General features: G+C 39.1%; 3 protein-coding genes across 3 annotated transcripts; 1 reads left to right on the forward strand and 2 right to left on the reverse strand.

Annotated features, from left to right (window-relative positions):
- Positions 1-1,401: 1,401 nt before the first annotated feature.
- LOC131302292 (uncharacterized) lies at positions 1,402-7,897 on the reverse strand. Its single transcript, XM_058328846.1, has 8 exons — positions 7,848-7,897; positions 7,085-7,449; positions 6,386-6,480; positions 5,140-5,260; positions 4,902-5,020; positions 3,272-3,458; positions 2,603-2,746; positions 1,402-1,879 (listed from the first exon to the last, which is right to left on the reverse strand). Exons 2-8 carry the CDS (start codon positions 7,379-7,381, stop codon positions 1,586-1,588), a joined length of 1,257 nt encoding a protein of 418 aa, XP_058184829.1. The 5' UTR covers positions 7,382-7,449; positions 7,848-7,897; the 3' UTR covers positions 1,402-1,585.
- A 1,428-nt stretch (positions 7,898-9,325) lies between these two features.
- Positions 9,326-11,288, forward strand: LOC131302300 (uncharacterized). The gene is made up of 2 exons (XM_058328858.1): positions 9,326-10,020; positions 10,755-11,288. The coding sequence occupies exons 1-2, from the start codon at positions 9,426-9,428 to the stop codon at positions 11,174-11,176; spliced, it is 1,017 nt and encodes a 338-aa protein (XP_058184841.1). The 5' UTR covers positions 9,326-9,425; the 3' UTR covers positions 11,177-11,288.
- Positions 11,289-12,106: 818 nt separating this feature from the next.
- Positions 12,107-14,989, reverse strand: LOC131302312 (early nodulin-like protein 20). Its single transcript, XM_058328874.1, has 2 exons — positions 14,705-14,989; positions 12,107-12,622 (listed from the first exon to the last, which is right to left on the reverse strand). The coding sequence occupies exons 1-2, from the start codon at positions 14,886-14,888 to the stop codon at positions 12,291-12,293; spliced, it is 516 nt and encodes a 171-aa protein (XP_058184857.1). The 5' UTR covers positions 14,889-14,989; the 3' UTR covers positions 12,107-12,290.
- Between the last annotated feature and the right edge of the window lie 379 nt (positions 14,990-15,368).

Consider the following 15,368-nt stretch of genomic DNA (forward strand, 5'->3'; position numbering starts at 1 on the left):
CCTCCTTGATTATTCCATTATGATTTTTCAAGCACATTGTTCTTCAAATTAGTATTTCGCAACAATTAACAAAAATAAAAAAGACAAACCAAGATGGTTCCATTGTGGTGAAGACAAAGAAAGATTTCTTAGGTCCCGTTCCGTGAAAGTTTTTAATTTTTAAGTACTTATTTTCCGTTTTACGAGACAAATTTGGACAAGTTCAGATTGGTTGTACGTGAGTAAGTGGACGAACATGAACAGATAAACGAGTCGGATTGGAGTTGCCACCTCTAGAGCAACAAACAATTAACCTCAAGATACTTGTTTCTTAATGCAATTGAGAGGAGAGGAACTGGAACACCAAGTATCTTTCATCCACCAGAGAGAAAACCAATATAAACACAGTCCTTCTCTCACACACACACACACACTCTCTCTCTCTCTCTCTCTCTCTCTCTCTCTCTCTCCATGCGTTCTGGACTAAATGCAACACCAACTCTCACGAGGTTTGGACTATAGTGCAAAGTTCAACTCCCTCAATGGTTTTTGGAAAGACTCTCTCTCTCTCTCTCTCTCTCTCTCTCTCTCTCTCTCTCTCTCTCTCTCATGAGTTCTGGACTAAAGGCAACACCAACTCTCATGAGGTTTGAACTATAGTGTACAGTCCAACTCCCTCAATGGTTTTTGGAAAGAGTCTTTTCCAAATTTTAGCTGTGCCTTAAACTTCGTCCTTTTTACCCCCAGGTCCACCATCACCAAGTAACCTCAAGATACTTGTTTCTTAATGCAATTGAAAGGAGAGGAACTGGAACACCAAGTATCTTTCATCCACCAGAGAGAAAACCAATATAAACAGAGTCCTTCACACACACACACACACACACACACTCTCTCTCTCTCTCTCTCTCTCTCTCTCTCTCTCTCCATGCGTTCTGGACTAAATGCAACACCAACTCTCATGAGGTTTGGACTATAGTGCAAAGTTCAACTCCCTCAATGGTTTTTGGAAAGACTCTCTCTCTCTCTCTCTCTCTCTCATTCATGAGTTCTGGACTAAAGGCAACACCAACTCTCATGAGGTTTGAACTATAGTGTAAAGTCCAACTCCCTCAATGGTTTTTGGAAAGAGTCTTTTCCAAATTTTAGCTGTGCCTTAAACTTCGTCCTTTTTACCCCCAGGTCCACCATCACCATCAGTCATCACACCTCATTATGTTTCCTTCTTCCTCAATCTCTCTTCTCTCACACTAGATGTGTGTACACCATTGAGAAAATATGGAGGAGGACAACAGGGTAATTTCGGCAAGTCGATTCAATGGCAGCTAAACATCATTAACACCAACAACTGCATCACCCAGAGCATTAAGCGAAGATTTTAATTAAATGGTATCCAGAGCTATCTTGATATACCAAATCATCCAAAAATTATAGATACCCTTTTTGTTGATTTCATAGACAATAAATCAATGTTTCAGTCTGATCATTCAATTACAATGATACAGTTCAACAAGAACAGTACATCAGTAGAGCTAATTCATGATACATTTTAAAAAGAATCCTCCATACATTGGCAAAAAGAAATTTACAGTTAGGTGAAGGTAACTCACAATTTGGTTTCAGAAAAATAAGTCGAAGAGACTACCATGCCCTCCTTGTCGTATGTGCGAACTAGTCTCTGTCTCTTTCCAGGAGACTGGAGCCAACAGAACTCCAAATGGAATGAATAGTATTCGGCTATGCTCTTTGCCACATCAGAAGGGCATCCCATGTACATTCCCCCAGGCAATAAGGCCACCTGGAAATCGCCATCATCGAATTTGATCAAGTTGTTGGACATGGTACCCTTCCACAGTATATTATTTGTGACATCTCCTCCAATGGATGTGGAAATATTATTCTGTTCCAGAAAATAGAATGGAAGAAGAGGAAATTAGAACACATGGAACGAGTCAAATTTACCATAGTTTATGAACTCAGGCATAGCGATAAGCCGATTAAGTCAATCTCAATCCCATTTAATCAATTTGATTAGGGCAAATATATCAATTTATCCCAAACTAAAGGGAAGAGACGGAGGTAAATGTTTGCAAAGACACTTAAAAGTGTTGTCACTTGTCATTGAACACTTGAATAACATGACACAGAATCTTATGTATATCTGTATTTAATTGCACGATGATACGCAACCAACTTAAACTAGGCCATGTCCCATCTATTTGTTGAGAAGGAGAAATCATAACTAACAGATAGTTAAGAAAAACAACTGGATAGGGACCATTTTCCTTAATGCTTCACAGACAATTTTCCTCAATCATGGGTCTAACTCATATAAACTAGAAGAGCCGTATATCAATCAAGGAAATAGAAACCAAAACGGTCCAAGGTTTTGGATGAACTACAATCAGACACTCAATAAGACGTAAAAAGAAAGGGCAGAAAGTCACAAAGAAAAGACCAAAATGGCCAATCAGCCAAAGGATTGTCCCAATGAGCTAATGGTACTGGCACATGCCTCATAACCTTGGAGTTCTCTTGTAGTCTCCAATTCAAGAAAAGTCAATCAACCAAGCTTATCGTCTTTTGATCTTATAAATGATTAATAGCAAAAGCTGCTACAAACCTGAATTAGCTGACCCTCATCGTCAATTTCTAGCACAGAAATTGTATCAGCTTCAGCAATTGTTGCTCCATAAACACCACTTCGCTTTGTTACAGAATGGCCTTCCCATTTACCAAGATATGGCATTAACCTGCTCATGTTGTCCTACAACCAACCATGAAATATGGTACTTCACAAATCACACTTATGAGGTTAATGTACCATAGGATAGGTGATGCAGGGAAGCGTATAACAAACGAAATTATTTGCAATGAAAGAACACGAACAAGTATGAACTAGAGATACTCCCTCTTCGCACTCACAATATGAGATAAATCTCGTATTTCTTTAATTCAATAACCACCACACCTTGCCTTAAGGCTTACAACTCAATTTCTAATAACCTAGAAATACTAAAAAGGAAACTAAAATAATGAAAAATTAAATCTATGTCTTGGAGAACAAGAAAAAAAGGAAAACAGAATCAACCTAATTAAGAAAACCTAATATTCAAGGAAATTTATGCTAAAACAAAAAGATTCCTAATAAAATACTAATTGCAAAATAATAAACTAAAATTCTTATATTTCTAGCATAATTAAAATATTGCCTGCACCAATAGGGATTGTCTAAACAGAATGACGATTGCAGAGGAAAAGTGTCCCAAACTATCAGTCGAGAAATATTTACCTCAGAATTGTCAAAAGAAGGAGGAATAAGTTCCGCACCGCCTCTTTCTTCAACGAAAATAAGAAACATTTCTACAATTCCTTTCGGATCCAATATATGGAATGCTCTTGCCCGCATATCTTTCTCCAAGGAATAAAGGCAATTCTCACATACTATAGAAGGACGACGAGAGGGAATCTTCAGGTTTCTTCAAGGTCAAGGCGAAACAAAAAAAGTTAAACCAAAGAAAATAGGGTTAGAAAAATGGCAGCTTAGGCCTAAGAGGCTTAAAGGTACTTCAATTAAGTTCATTATAAAAGCTGCAATGGTCAGTGCATCAATCTTTGATTGGTATTTCACCCACCATTTTAGTGTGAAACAATCAAAAAATCAACTCATCCCATATCCTTCCAATCAAAATTCCTAATAACTCGAACTCTACAACCATATGCATACCTGTGCAAATTTAAGGATTTGAAGTTCATTAAAAAACTCGAAACCATCCATGTCCAGCTGAAAAAGTGCACGTTTTTTAAGCTGGTTGGAATATAATCGATGCTGGATCCAGACTCCAAACAGACAACTAGCACTTACGGATTAGGAAGGAAAAAGATTTGATGATCACAGTCATTAACATCATAATGGTATTCACTGCATGTTCAAGCCTTTTCATCTTCTTTTTCTTCTGTTAGAATTTACAAAATGGGAGAAATATGACGTAAATTTTTTTTAACATAAATCCAGGAGCCAACCTATACCCACTGCTAGATGGAATAAAATCATTGAAGGAGTCTAGATGAAGTGGCAAACTGGTAATCATATCATATACCTTTTATACAAATGCTGCATCAACCAGTTGTACTATTTCATCCCCACAAGTTCTAACAAGGAAATAAACTCAGGATCCATATCGAATTCCACATAAGGACCATCATGCTTTCCACTTAATTCAAAGACAAAAATATTCCTACGAATGGAGTACCACAAGTTCTAACAAGGAAATAAATTCAGGATCCATATCGAATTCCACATAAGAAGAAGGACCATCATGCTTTCCACTTAATTCAAAGACAAATATTCCTACGAATGGAGTACTGCTTCAGGCCATAGAATAAAAGATGCAACAGTGTCATTTTTGTGATGTACCGATAATCATTATTTCCAAGCTGAAGAGAGAGAGAGAGAGAGAGAGAGAGAGAGAGAGAGAGAGAGAGAGAAGGGAAAGCAAAAACAACAGTTGCATTACTCAGCCACTGCCCATACATCAAACTCATTGCCAGCTGAAATGTATTTGATGTGACGGTTACCCATTTCCCCCATAGCTTGCGACTATAGTACTAGGTACTACAAGGAACCTCAATCTCAGAAAGGTTCCTAACACGGAGAAGCTTCTGAATAGTCAAATATTACAGATGGACAAGATAAACAATCCAATGATCTAAGAGATCTCGGAGCTGAAGATGCCTCAAGGCCCCTCATTAATGACATTTGATTCATATTTTTCCATGTATTGTAGCAGCAAAATATAAAAGAAGAAACACTTCAGAAAACATCAATGCAGCTTCAATCTGGATTTGTCAGTGGAGAGAAACTATTTTACTTTAACAAACTACGAGTCATGCATCAACAAACTATTAGAGAGAGCACTCACTTGGGTGATTCTTCTTCATTGTCATCTTCACCTAGCACGCCTTGTCTCAACAAAGTTTCCAACATGCCTGCTGTCTGGTACCGCAGTGAAAATGCCTTTTCTTTGGGAAAGAATCCAATCTGCAAGCTAATCATATTCGTATATTTAGAAAATAAACAAAGAACCCATGCAAAAGCGTTTTCCAGGAAGAGTTGCAAAAGGGCAAACGACAGGACTTCAAAGAATTGAAGGAACTCACCTGTTGATATTTGTCTACAGTAAACATGTTGGTTTCCTTAATTTTGTACTCATACCATTCCGGCTCATATGCATCTCCGGCTATTGAAGTGGTTGACAATGGGGGTTGTTTGATGTATAACCTAGAGAGTAGAGCCATCAAGCATTAAGCTACTTGAAAAGGTCACTAGCACAAGTTCTTACAAAGAGATCTATGCAATGCTCTTGACACTTTGGAAAAAGGTATATCTACTAACCCACCCCACCATCCTTCCATTACTTGGTCAATATGAAAAAGTCAGCCAACCACTAAAGAAAAGGGAAAAAAATTGCTAGATATGAAAAAACCAAGTTATTCAGAAATTACATACAGTTAAGTTGGAAAAAAAGAAAAGAAAAAAGATATCACATGCAGATAGAATAGAATACAGGTCAAACAAAACATAAATCTTTCTAGTCTGAGTTTAGTAGGAAGATGGCAATGGAGCCTCAAAATAAGCCCCTCACGCTCGGCCCTCCCTCTCAAATGGGTGGAGTCCCCGAGGCTTTCTTGGAGTGCATTCATCCTCTACCTACAACATGCAGCTTGCCCACATACTTAATGACCTAAAAGAATCCATTGTCACAAGCTGTGCAATATCACCCCAAATGCCACAAACATTCCATCTAAGTATATAAAGAACCTTGGTGATTAAGAAGATCTCATTTCCTTTAACAGCCTTAATGGAGTACAATTATTTGCATAAGTTATTTATACAGTCCTTTTAATTCAACTGGGGGCACATATGTACAGCTTCAATAGACTTACCAAGTGGGCAATACAGAATTTCCAATCCCCGATTTAATTAAGCTATGTATTCCATTAGTTATCACAAATTAAGATGAGCCTAATTTGATTTGATTCGCGCTTTTCTGACCTGACTCTTGTACCCTCTTCATTCAATACATAGTGAAAGTTGGTGTGAGTAGTGAACGTCCTCAACTACGCAGTTGCGGAACCACATAAAATCTCTCTGTCTTGCATTCTTATTTTCTTTTCTTGATTGTTCTTCACACGTTGAATGATTGTTGGTTTTGCCAATTTCTCAACAAAATCTATAGTCAACAGTCCTGAGAATCATAATCAAATTGCTAAATAAACACAATAAATCACCCACTATTCGTCCTATGAACGAGCGCATGAATCTCCCTTCGCATCCACATAAACATACACGATAAATAGGCACAAAACCCAGATGTGAACATGTTTGTCTATAAGTGAAGCATACGTTTGAATTAAACTGATGAGCTCATCTTCACCGTAGGAGCTTACAGCGAGCTTCGTGCTCACGCTATGCATCAAAGTCCCTGCTGGATCGAATTGCTGAGAATCAATTCAGAAAGCAAAAAACATTCAAACACTTCAAATGCTAAGCTATATACTACCTATTAATTGAGTACTCCCTTTGTCCCAAACAAATCGTCCATTACAGAAAAGAGCAATTCTTTGGGCAATGATTTTGACACTCCACTTTTTGACAACCATACTCCTATATTTGTTTTTTTGTGTTCTTGCCATTTTTATTTCGAACACTCAATGACAAATATTGGGGTGCGGTTATCGAAAGGTGGAGTGCCAAAATCAATCACTCAATTCTTTTGATAAAAAACAAAGTACTCCAATTCATAATATAGATCTTTAAATTGATGTGACGAAATTCAAATAATTATGCTCGCAAGTAAAGACAACTTTTTGAGTGCATATATAATTACGAGGAGTGCAAAAATCATTCTCCTAATTTTGGAACGGGGAGTAATAGATAAAGTAATAATTTTTGCACTCCACCATCTTGTAAACTCACTCCAAATTTCACCATTTAGTGCTTAAACTACGCGTAACGCAATCCCTAAAAACAAATTTTTGAGTGCAATTATAAACGTGGAGTGCAAAAATCAGTTTCCAGTAGATAAGAGCGTATGATACTGACGTGGAAAGAACCGGTCCATTTGCCGAGGTTGAGGTGGATGAAGCGGTGGAGGGCGTCGATGCTCATCGACTCATCGTCGTCGTCTTCGGCGGCAGAAGCAGCGGTGGCGGTGGCGGTGGAGGACGACGGCGATGCTGAATTGATGGGTCCAGTTTTGAGGGGTCGGGAGAAAAGGTTTTTTTTTAAGTTGGTGAGAAATGGAGGGGAATGTGGAGATGATGATGATGATGGGATTGGGAGGAGGGGTTTGGGGATGAGAGGAGGAGGAGAGATTGAGATTGAACAGAGGGCCGCCATGGATGGAGGGAAAGTGACGGTGGCGCGAGCGCGTGTTGCAGTGAGGGAAACAGACGGGCTAGAATCTTATCCCATATCCGAGAGTAAATTCTATCCGCGTGGAAACCCCATGGGTTCTACCACTACATGTGGACCCTACAAGATTTTTTTTTTTACAATCCGAATCGTTCATTTTGTAGAGCCTATAGAGTAGTATAACCATATAAAAATATGCTTGATTGAATATCAATAAATATATCAAAATTTGAATTTTGTTTTACAGAATGGAGGATCACATATTTTTGAAGTTAAACTGTTTATGACTGTCCATTTTCGAAATTCAATTTTTATTATACTTATTGATATCTGACCAAGCTCATTTTTTGCGTGCATAAATTATGTTGCGGGCTCTACAAAATGAACGGTTTAAATTATAACAAAAAATGCTTGATGGGGCCGTAACGAGTTGTGGTGGAAAACCAGACTCATCCTATCCAACCCAACTCAACTAAACCCAAAGGCTAGCTCATGGGCGAGGAGTTGGGATTCTTTGGCTAAATAAGCCATTGGGCGTGCAAAAAACCCGAGCCCGACCGATCCTACCCGAAGGGTTTCGGGCGGGGGCCGAACATGTGGTTCGGTTGGGTACGGGTACATTTTTTCAAAAAAATCAGTTTTCGGTTCTGGGCTCGGGATGTTGTTTTTTCTTACCCGACCCGACCAAACCCGACCAAAAGGCAACTAATTCATATAGTTTACTTCGGTTTTGGTCGGACCCGACCCACCAAAAAAATCGGTTACGTGGACGGTTATCCCCCCTCCTTCGGTTCGGGTTTGGGTCCCAAAAATTCGATAATCGACCAATCGGGTCGGGGTGGGGGTCGGGGCCGAACCCGACCCGTCCGAACAGTGCACACCCCTAGCCATTACTGTATTTATTTATTTATTTTTGTATTTACTCGCTCCCTATCATTTTAAATGTTTCATACGAAAATTCGTACAATTTCATCCAAAAATATGTATTTCTATATATTATTTTTTCAAAATTTCTTACAACAAATTAAAGTGATCATTGAGTACTTTAAGAAAATAAAAAAAATAATACGTAGAAATATATATTTTTGGGTTTGAAAATGCTCGGATTGTCGTTGGGGATTTTGCGTGAATTATTATTCGTATTGACAAGAGGAATCTAAAAAATAAAGAATTGTGAATCAAACTTTAAACTTTTTGTATAAAAACAAAAGTAATCCAAAAAGTCTACCTATTTTAGATTATTTTTGTCTTTAGATAATTGTTTATAAATTTTGATCTTACTTTTTTACTTTTTAGATTTCTCTTATTATAACGAAGTAATAATCTTAAAAAAAAAAAAATTGACGTAAAACTAGAAAATGCGAAAAAATTCAATAAAGACAAAAAAAAAAATCCAAATGGATTATTTATCCAAAACACCCCTAACTCCTTATTAGTATTGAAGAGTGATTTGCTCATAGGCGTAGAAGTAACATGACTTCTCTCTTTTTTGGGTAATACAGTGTCCCGGGCCAGCTTACGTGCACGCGCACCTAATCCCTATTGCCCTTACGTGAGGTGAGATGGCACTGAGAATTATTGACAAAGAAAATCAAATAAGAGACTTTATGATGGAGCAAACACCTATAAGTCAAATCTGAGACTTTAAGATGGAGCAAACACCTATAAGTCCCTGGTTAAGGTGTAATTATTCAATAGTTCGATAGTACTGCCACGTGGTACTCTGAGCCACTTTACAATCACACATTGTGTCCACACATTTAGTGATAGACTCCATAGGAATGTGTGGTTGTAAAGTGGTATGGAGTACCACGTGACGGTAATTCCGGAATATTGTATGATTTCACTAGGCTAAGACCACTTGACCAAGCTCTCAGGGTTGCTACATGACTACTTGTCCAACAAGCTAGAAACTTGCATTAGCGTTTAACCACGTCTCTAAAACCTTAAAACCTTCCCTAATTCCTCCCCCGGTGCTACTACTCCCTCATCCCTTCTCCGTCCAAATTTCCTTCACAACGCAACCAATATGAGTTCCTTGTTATTCAGACAATCATCCTCCCTACTCCTGACCCAATCTCTAAAAGCCTCCGGCCGCCACCACCGTCATCACCACTTTGCCCGTAACTTCCACTATGACGGATACAGAACAAACTCGGCCATAAACTGGGGGATCCGAATTGCCCCAGAGAAAAAAGCCTACGTGGTCGAACGCTTCGGCAAGTTCTTCAAAATCCTCGAACCGGGCAAGATCCACTTCCTGCTCCCGATCGTGTACCGGATCCCCTATGTGCACTCTCTAAAGGAAGAGGCCATTCCCTTAACAGACCAAGCCGCCACAACAAAGGACAATGTCCCTATAAAAATCGACGGCGTGCTTTATATAAAGATAGTAGATCCTTTATTGGCCTCGTATGGCATCCACAACCCGATAAATGCCGTCGTACAACTGGCCCAGACCACCATGCGCAGTGTCTTGGGAAAGATTACGCTCGACAAGACGTTTAGAGAGAGAGAGTCGGTGAACAAGAGCATACTTGATGCTATTAATGATTGGCCACTCCGCACGGAATGGGGGTTGGAGTGTCTCCGTTATGAAATCAAGGATGTTTCTCCACCAAAAGGTGACATGTTCTTTTTGCTCATATATCACAATTACAAAGTAGATTTGTCCTATTTTTTTGTTGGATTTCATCCTGATTGTCTGATTTTTACATAGCTGCGGGATTAGAACATGCAATCGTGATGATTAGTGTAACAGAATTAGATGAGAGGTCGTTAAGTAGTTGTAGAACTTACAATTTATTGACAATCTAACTATGTGTTCGGGAAAGAGTTAAACTTTAGAGGATTTGAATAGGTCGTGGCAATGGTAATTTGGGTAATGTATCATGTAGGAGTATAAATCATACATGTCAAGAATGGGTGTCTAGTATAACACTATTGATCAGAGCCCGAAAATAATTGGTATACGTTGTGCTATTTGATGATTTGTGCTAAAAATCACTCAAATTAAAGGAGGAATAATGTTAAAGAAGTTAAATTTTCACTCACACTTTTACCCTATTAGAAAATTAATGAGGAAAATAATATAGGAGTTTTCGGCACTTGGCAATGGCATTTTCTTGAAAATTTCACCCTTTTTTTTTTTTTTAAAGGATGAAAACTGCAATCTCTTCACGAGTGTCAGTTTCATAATTTCGAGAGGCTCATATTCAGCTTATCATTCTGTATAACAATTTTGAATGACTTCTCTCCTTTTGTATGTCATTGTTGAATTTCGCAAAAAACGGCCGATACGTAGAAAAATAAATAACCATCTTGATTTTGGATGATTTTGGATTATTTTCTCCAACAGGTATGAAAATGGCAATGGAGTTGGAGGCAGAGGCGGAAAGGAAGAAGAGAGTGCAGATCCTCAAGTCAGAAGGGATCCGAGACGCCAAGTACAACACGGCCGACGGGAACAAAAGGGCGGTGATCCTACAGTCGGAGGCATCCAAGGTCGCGCAAGCGAACAGGGGAATAGGGGAGGCGGAGGCCATCTTAACCAAGGCCCAGGCCACGGCGAAAGGGATCCGGGAAGTGTCCCGGGCCATCGAGGAAAGTGGAGGGGCCGAGGCCACCAGCTTGAGCATTGCCGAGCAGTACATTGGGGCATTCGAAAAGATTTTCAAGAGCAGTGATACAATGTTGGTTCCTAACAACTCTGCTGGTGATGCTGCTGGCTTAGTCGCTCAAGTGGCAACTGTTTACAATAAGGTTTCGGAAAAAAAATAGAAGGGTGGATTAATTTTTTAGGTAAGTGATATTTTTATATGGGCAATGGGTTAACTTAACACGAATAGTGTTGTTTGAATTTTGGCTTGGGTAAGTGATTATGTTAGGATGGTTATGGTTTGGAATTTTGGTTTATGTTAGGATAAGTTACGGCTTTGGTTATGTTTCTTTAGGTTAATTATGCTCCTTTAGGATTTAAACTACTCGGAATAACTGGGGCTGTAAACAAGCCGAGATGAGCCGAGCATTGTCAAGCTCAAGCTCGGCTCGTTTGCTAAACGAGACAAAAATTTGAGCTTGAGCCTTAACGAGCTGAGCCAGCCGAGCTTAGTCATTTACTAAACGAGCCTCTTTGATCGAGCCGAACCTCCCTTAACGAGCCGAGCTTTTGTCGAGCTGAGCTCCACTCGTCTCATTTGCTAAACGAGTCGAAAACTCGAGTTCGAGCTCGGCTCGTTTACTAAATGAACCAAGCCGAGCCAAGCTCGCTAGCTGCTCGATTCGTTTCAGCCCTACTAGTAATAACAACTACACATGCATTACGCGTATATGTATACACATACACATATAAATAATTAGTATATAATGTACACCACCCCCACACATGTACATACACTTTAGTACAAAAATACTAGTTTTACGAAAATGACATTTACACAAAATGTACAGTTAGGCAAAATGAAATTTCTAAAATAAAGATGTTACTAAATTAATTTTCAGATCCTCACATGAAGACTTTCTTTGGATGAGGAAAGTGGGGGAAAAGAAGAGAAATTAAGGAAAATGAGATAAAAAATTTACGAGGAAAATGTTACTATTCACAAAGCTAAATTTATTTTCTCTTCCTTTTCACAACTTCCAAACAAAGCCGAATACTTCTATACGGGAGAATCACTCAAGTCATGCATTCGGTAAAATTTGATCCCTTGATCTATCAGTAGAGAATGTATTAACTAACATCCCCTTTCAACATATATATATAGTACTCCTAACACAGCAATGCATCCATTAATTTTCACACCAACCATGACTCCATTTGAATTCGTCACACGGCCTGTGAATAACCCATCAACTACAAGAACAGAAACAACAACAACGACAACTCTTTTTCCAGCTAATACAACTTCAAAAGAAAGTCCAACGCCAGAGCAATCCCAACCACAACTGTTATGGTATCTTGGATGCCAGCACTTATGTAAACCCCATTTTTGGACGGAGGAGGGGCAACCGGAGCAGGCACGTATACTTCGACATTGACGGCCAGTTTCATCCCCTGGAAACAGTAACCGCCACCGCTGAGAAAGTAATAAGGCCTTGCCTGTGTGAGATTGAACACGTCCCTCCCGCCCCTTGTGATGTTGGTGATGAAGTTTTGGTCATTGCATAGCTGGTAGCTTGTCTCGTTCACCTCCAACACGTTGTAGTAGTGTTTGTCAAACCTGAACACTTGAAAATGAAGGACAGAACATTGCAGGTCAGAACAATATGTAACATTCCAAAAGGGATGACAATAAATCGAAGGCGGAAGAGTATATATTTTGACAATGAACACTAAATTGAGATTAGGGAAGGAGATAATTATATCACACTACCATCTTAACTTTGACTTCTTCAAACATAAGTTGGACACTAGAAACCACCAACACTCCTAATTGCTTGTTGTATTGTACACTCTAGGAACATGTGATACACCGGGGATACCGGCCCGTGTCTCAACTTGGAGATGGATGAAAACACAAAGGGATCAATTTATAACATTGAGACCATTATTGAATTTTTTTTGGAGGGATGGAATGTTCATTGGGTATGAACATTCCATCCATCCGAAATTGAAGGCACATTTTTGAGAGGCCCATGTGGTGTCTATGTCCCAATTTATGAATTCCATGTGTTCGTATCCTTGTCTATACTTCTTAGGATGGAATACAATATTTCCCTAGTATGACAAACCTACTTCAACAATTTTGCGTTGTGCTACACAATCAGGAAATGCATTTACCATGGTGTGTTTGTTCTTTATGCAGAATATTTTGTGAAGAAAGTTCTTGAGAAACAGGATTTCCCAAAACAGAGAATTGCTCTATAATCACGTTTTCCGCTACGCAAATATATTTACAAAGCTGTGGTTTGAAGGGGCTTTTCCTACCCGAAGAGAAAACACTGACCTAATTTTCCTATGAGTAAGGCCTCGAGACCACATTGGCTGAAGCAGGTTTTGCAAAGATGGTAAACTACTACTATAAGGGTTTAATTATAGCAATTAATACTTACCTTAAGAAATCAAGGGGGTAAGGGAAGAGCTAGAAGAATAAAATCAGATTGAGAAAAGTAAGAAATTTATTGAAGAACAATGAGCAATAAAATTCGTCCAAGAAAAGGGAAAATTCATTGATGCAGGAAGAAGAAGAAAATCCCATCAATTAGGATAAGTATTCACCATTTCAACTTTGACATTGCGAATTCATGTAATTTTGAGCTTCGAGCTGTAACAATTTCATAAATTAACTTTTTACAATGTACTAATAAACAATGTAAGTGAACTATCAAAACTATAACCAGAGTTCGACTGATCCTGAAATTGCACGTAGTTTGTCACAGACTCACAGCATTCACTACGAGCACCAACGGAGTCGATGAAAAGAGAGAAAAGTAGTAGGGCACAAGAGAGAACCGCGATAATGAGCTCAACAATTGCGTAGTTATATCAATGTACAGACTGACTATGAGTTCAACTCTTAGAAACCTATGATAGAAATTAAGTTGAAACTCCTATCGAAAGGTTGTGTTAGGTTTAGAAAGGGGAAGGGGCAGGGGTGGTTTTTGTTTCCTAGCCTCCAAAAGTGTTTGGGAAAAAAGGGAAAGAAGGAATGTAATTCTAAAGTACAATTTCGGATACAATTACGTTCGTAGTCGTTGGATGTATGCAGGCACACAGGTATCGAATAACTCCAAATATAATTATGTTGGCAATGGTCTACATTCTAACGATGTGTTCCTATACTTTTTGAAAAGGAAAAACGTTAAGAGTGTTCCCCGTTTGGGCAATCTCCAAAAAAAGAGGGAACGCAAAATTTAAAAAAAAAAAAAAACTAGGCTAGTACAATCACTCTCTTCACGTATCACAAAAGAAAAAAACTTATTCACGACTCCGCACAATCTCGACTGTTCATTTTGACAATCAATAATTAAGATCTATTTTCAATTTTGACCGATAACAATTAATTTTAATATACTGGTCAAAATTGATTTTAATCTAAACCATTCAAAATACTTTTGAATGCACGCAATTGGTTTTATTTACGGATTTGCTCGTAAAGAAGTCTCATCACAAAAACATATAAATTCTATATCGAAGAGATGAATTTCAGTATCTCTGCACCATAATTGCCAATCGCCGAAAAAAAAAAGGTACTACAAAATTTCCGAGAGAATACAAATCATTAAACCAATAGCAAGGCCAAATTACGACAAGAGGATTGATTAGCCGGGGAGAGAGAGAGAGAGAGAGAGAGAGAGAGAGAGATTTACGGAGCCAATCGCCGACGAAAAGACGCTGCTGCGCCGCCCACTCGGTGTAGTTCACGCCTGTCGTCCAACCCTTCTTTCCTCCCACCTGGAATAGCTGCGGCGGCTGTTGGCACACTGCGCACGTTAGCACCACCACCACCATCGTCCACCATAGAACGCCGCCGTTCCTCAAACCATACTCCATCACTCTCAACTACTCTCTCTCTCTCTCTGTCTCTCTCTCTCTCTCCGTGGAATTCACATGCATTTATAGTGGAATATCAACTTCGTTGTAAGGGCGCCAGATAGGCCCCACCCAGCGCAGCCATAACCGTGTCCATGTCAAAATGGCCATAATTGGTAAGCTAGAAATGGCGCCGTTTAACAAACCGGTGCATTTTAGCAGTAACGGCCTCTCTGGCGCCGAATTCACGTTTACTGTACGGGGATCTCGCTTAACCTTACCATAGCACACGTGGCAAAATATTCCATCTGTATCCTCTGTGGCCCCATTTGTACTAGCATCAATTATCCATGCTCATGGAACTGCAAACACACCGAACTACTCGCGAACAATTCTTGGCTCGGCTCATTAAAGATGGGTGACTCGATTCGTTTAATAATGAAGCCGAGCTTGAACTCGAATTTTAGACTCGTTTAGTGAACAAGTTGAGCTCAATACTCA

Source organism: Rhododendron vialii, chromosome 10a, assembly GCF_030253575.1.
Source record: "Rhododendron vialii isolate Sample 1 chromosome 10a, ASM3025357v1".
Classification (NCBI taxonomy): Eukaryota; Viridiplantae; Streptophyta; class Magnoliopsida; order Ericales; family Ericaceae; genus Rhododendron; species Rhododendron vialii.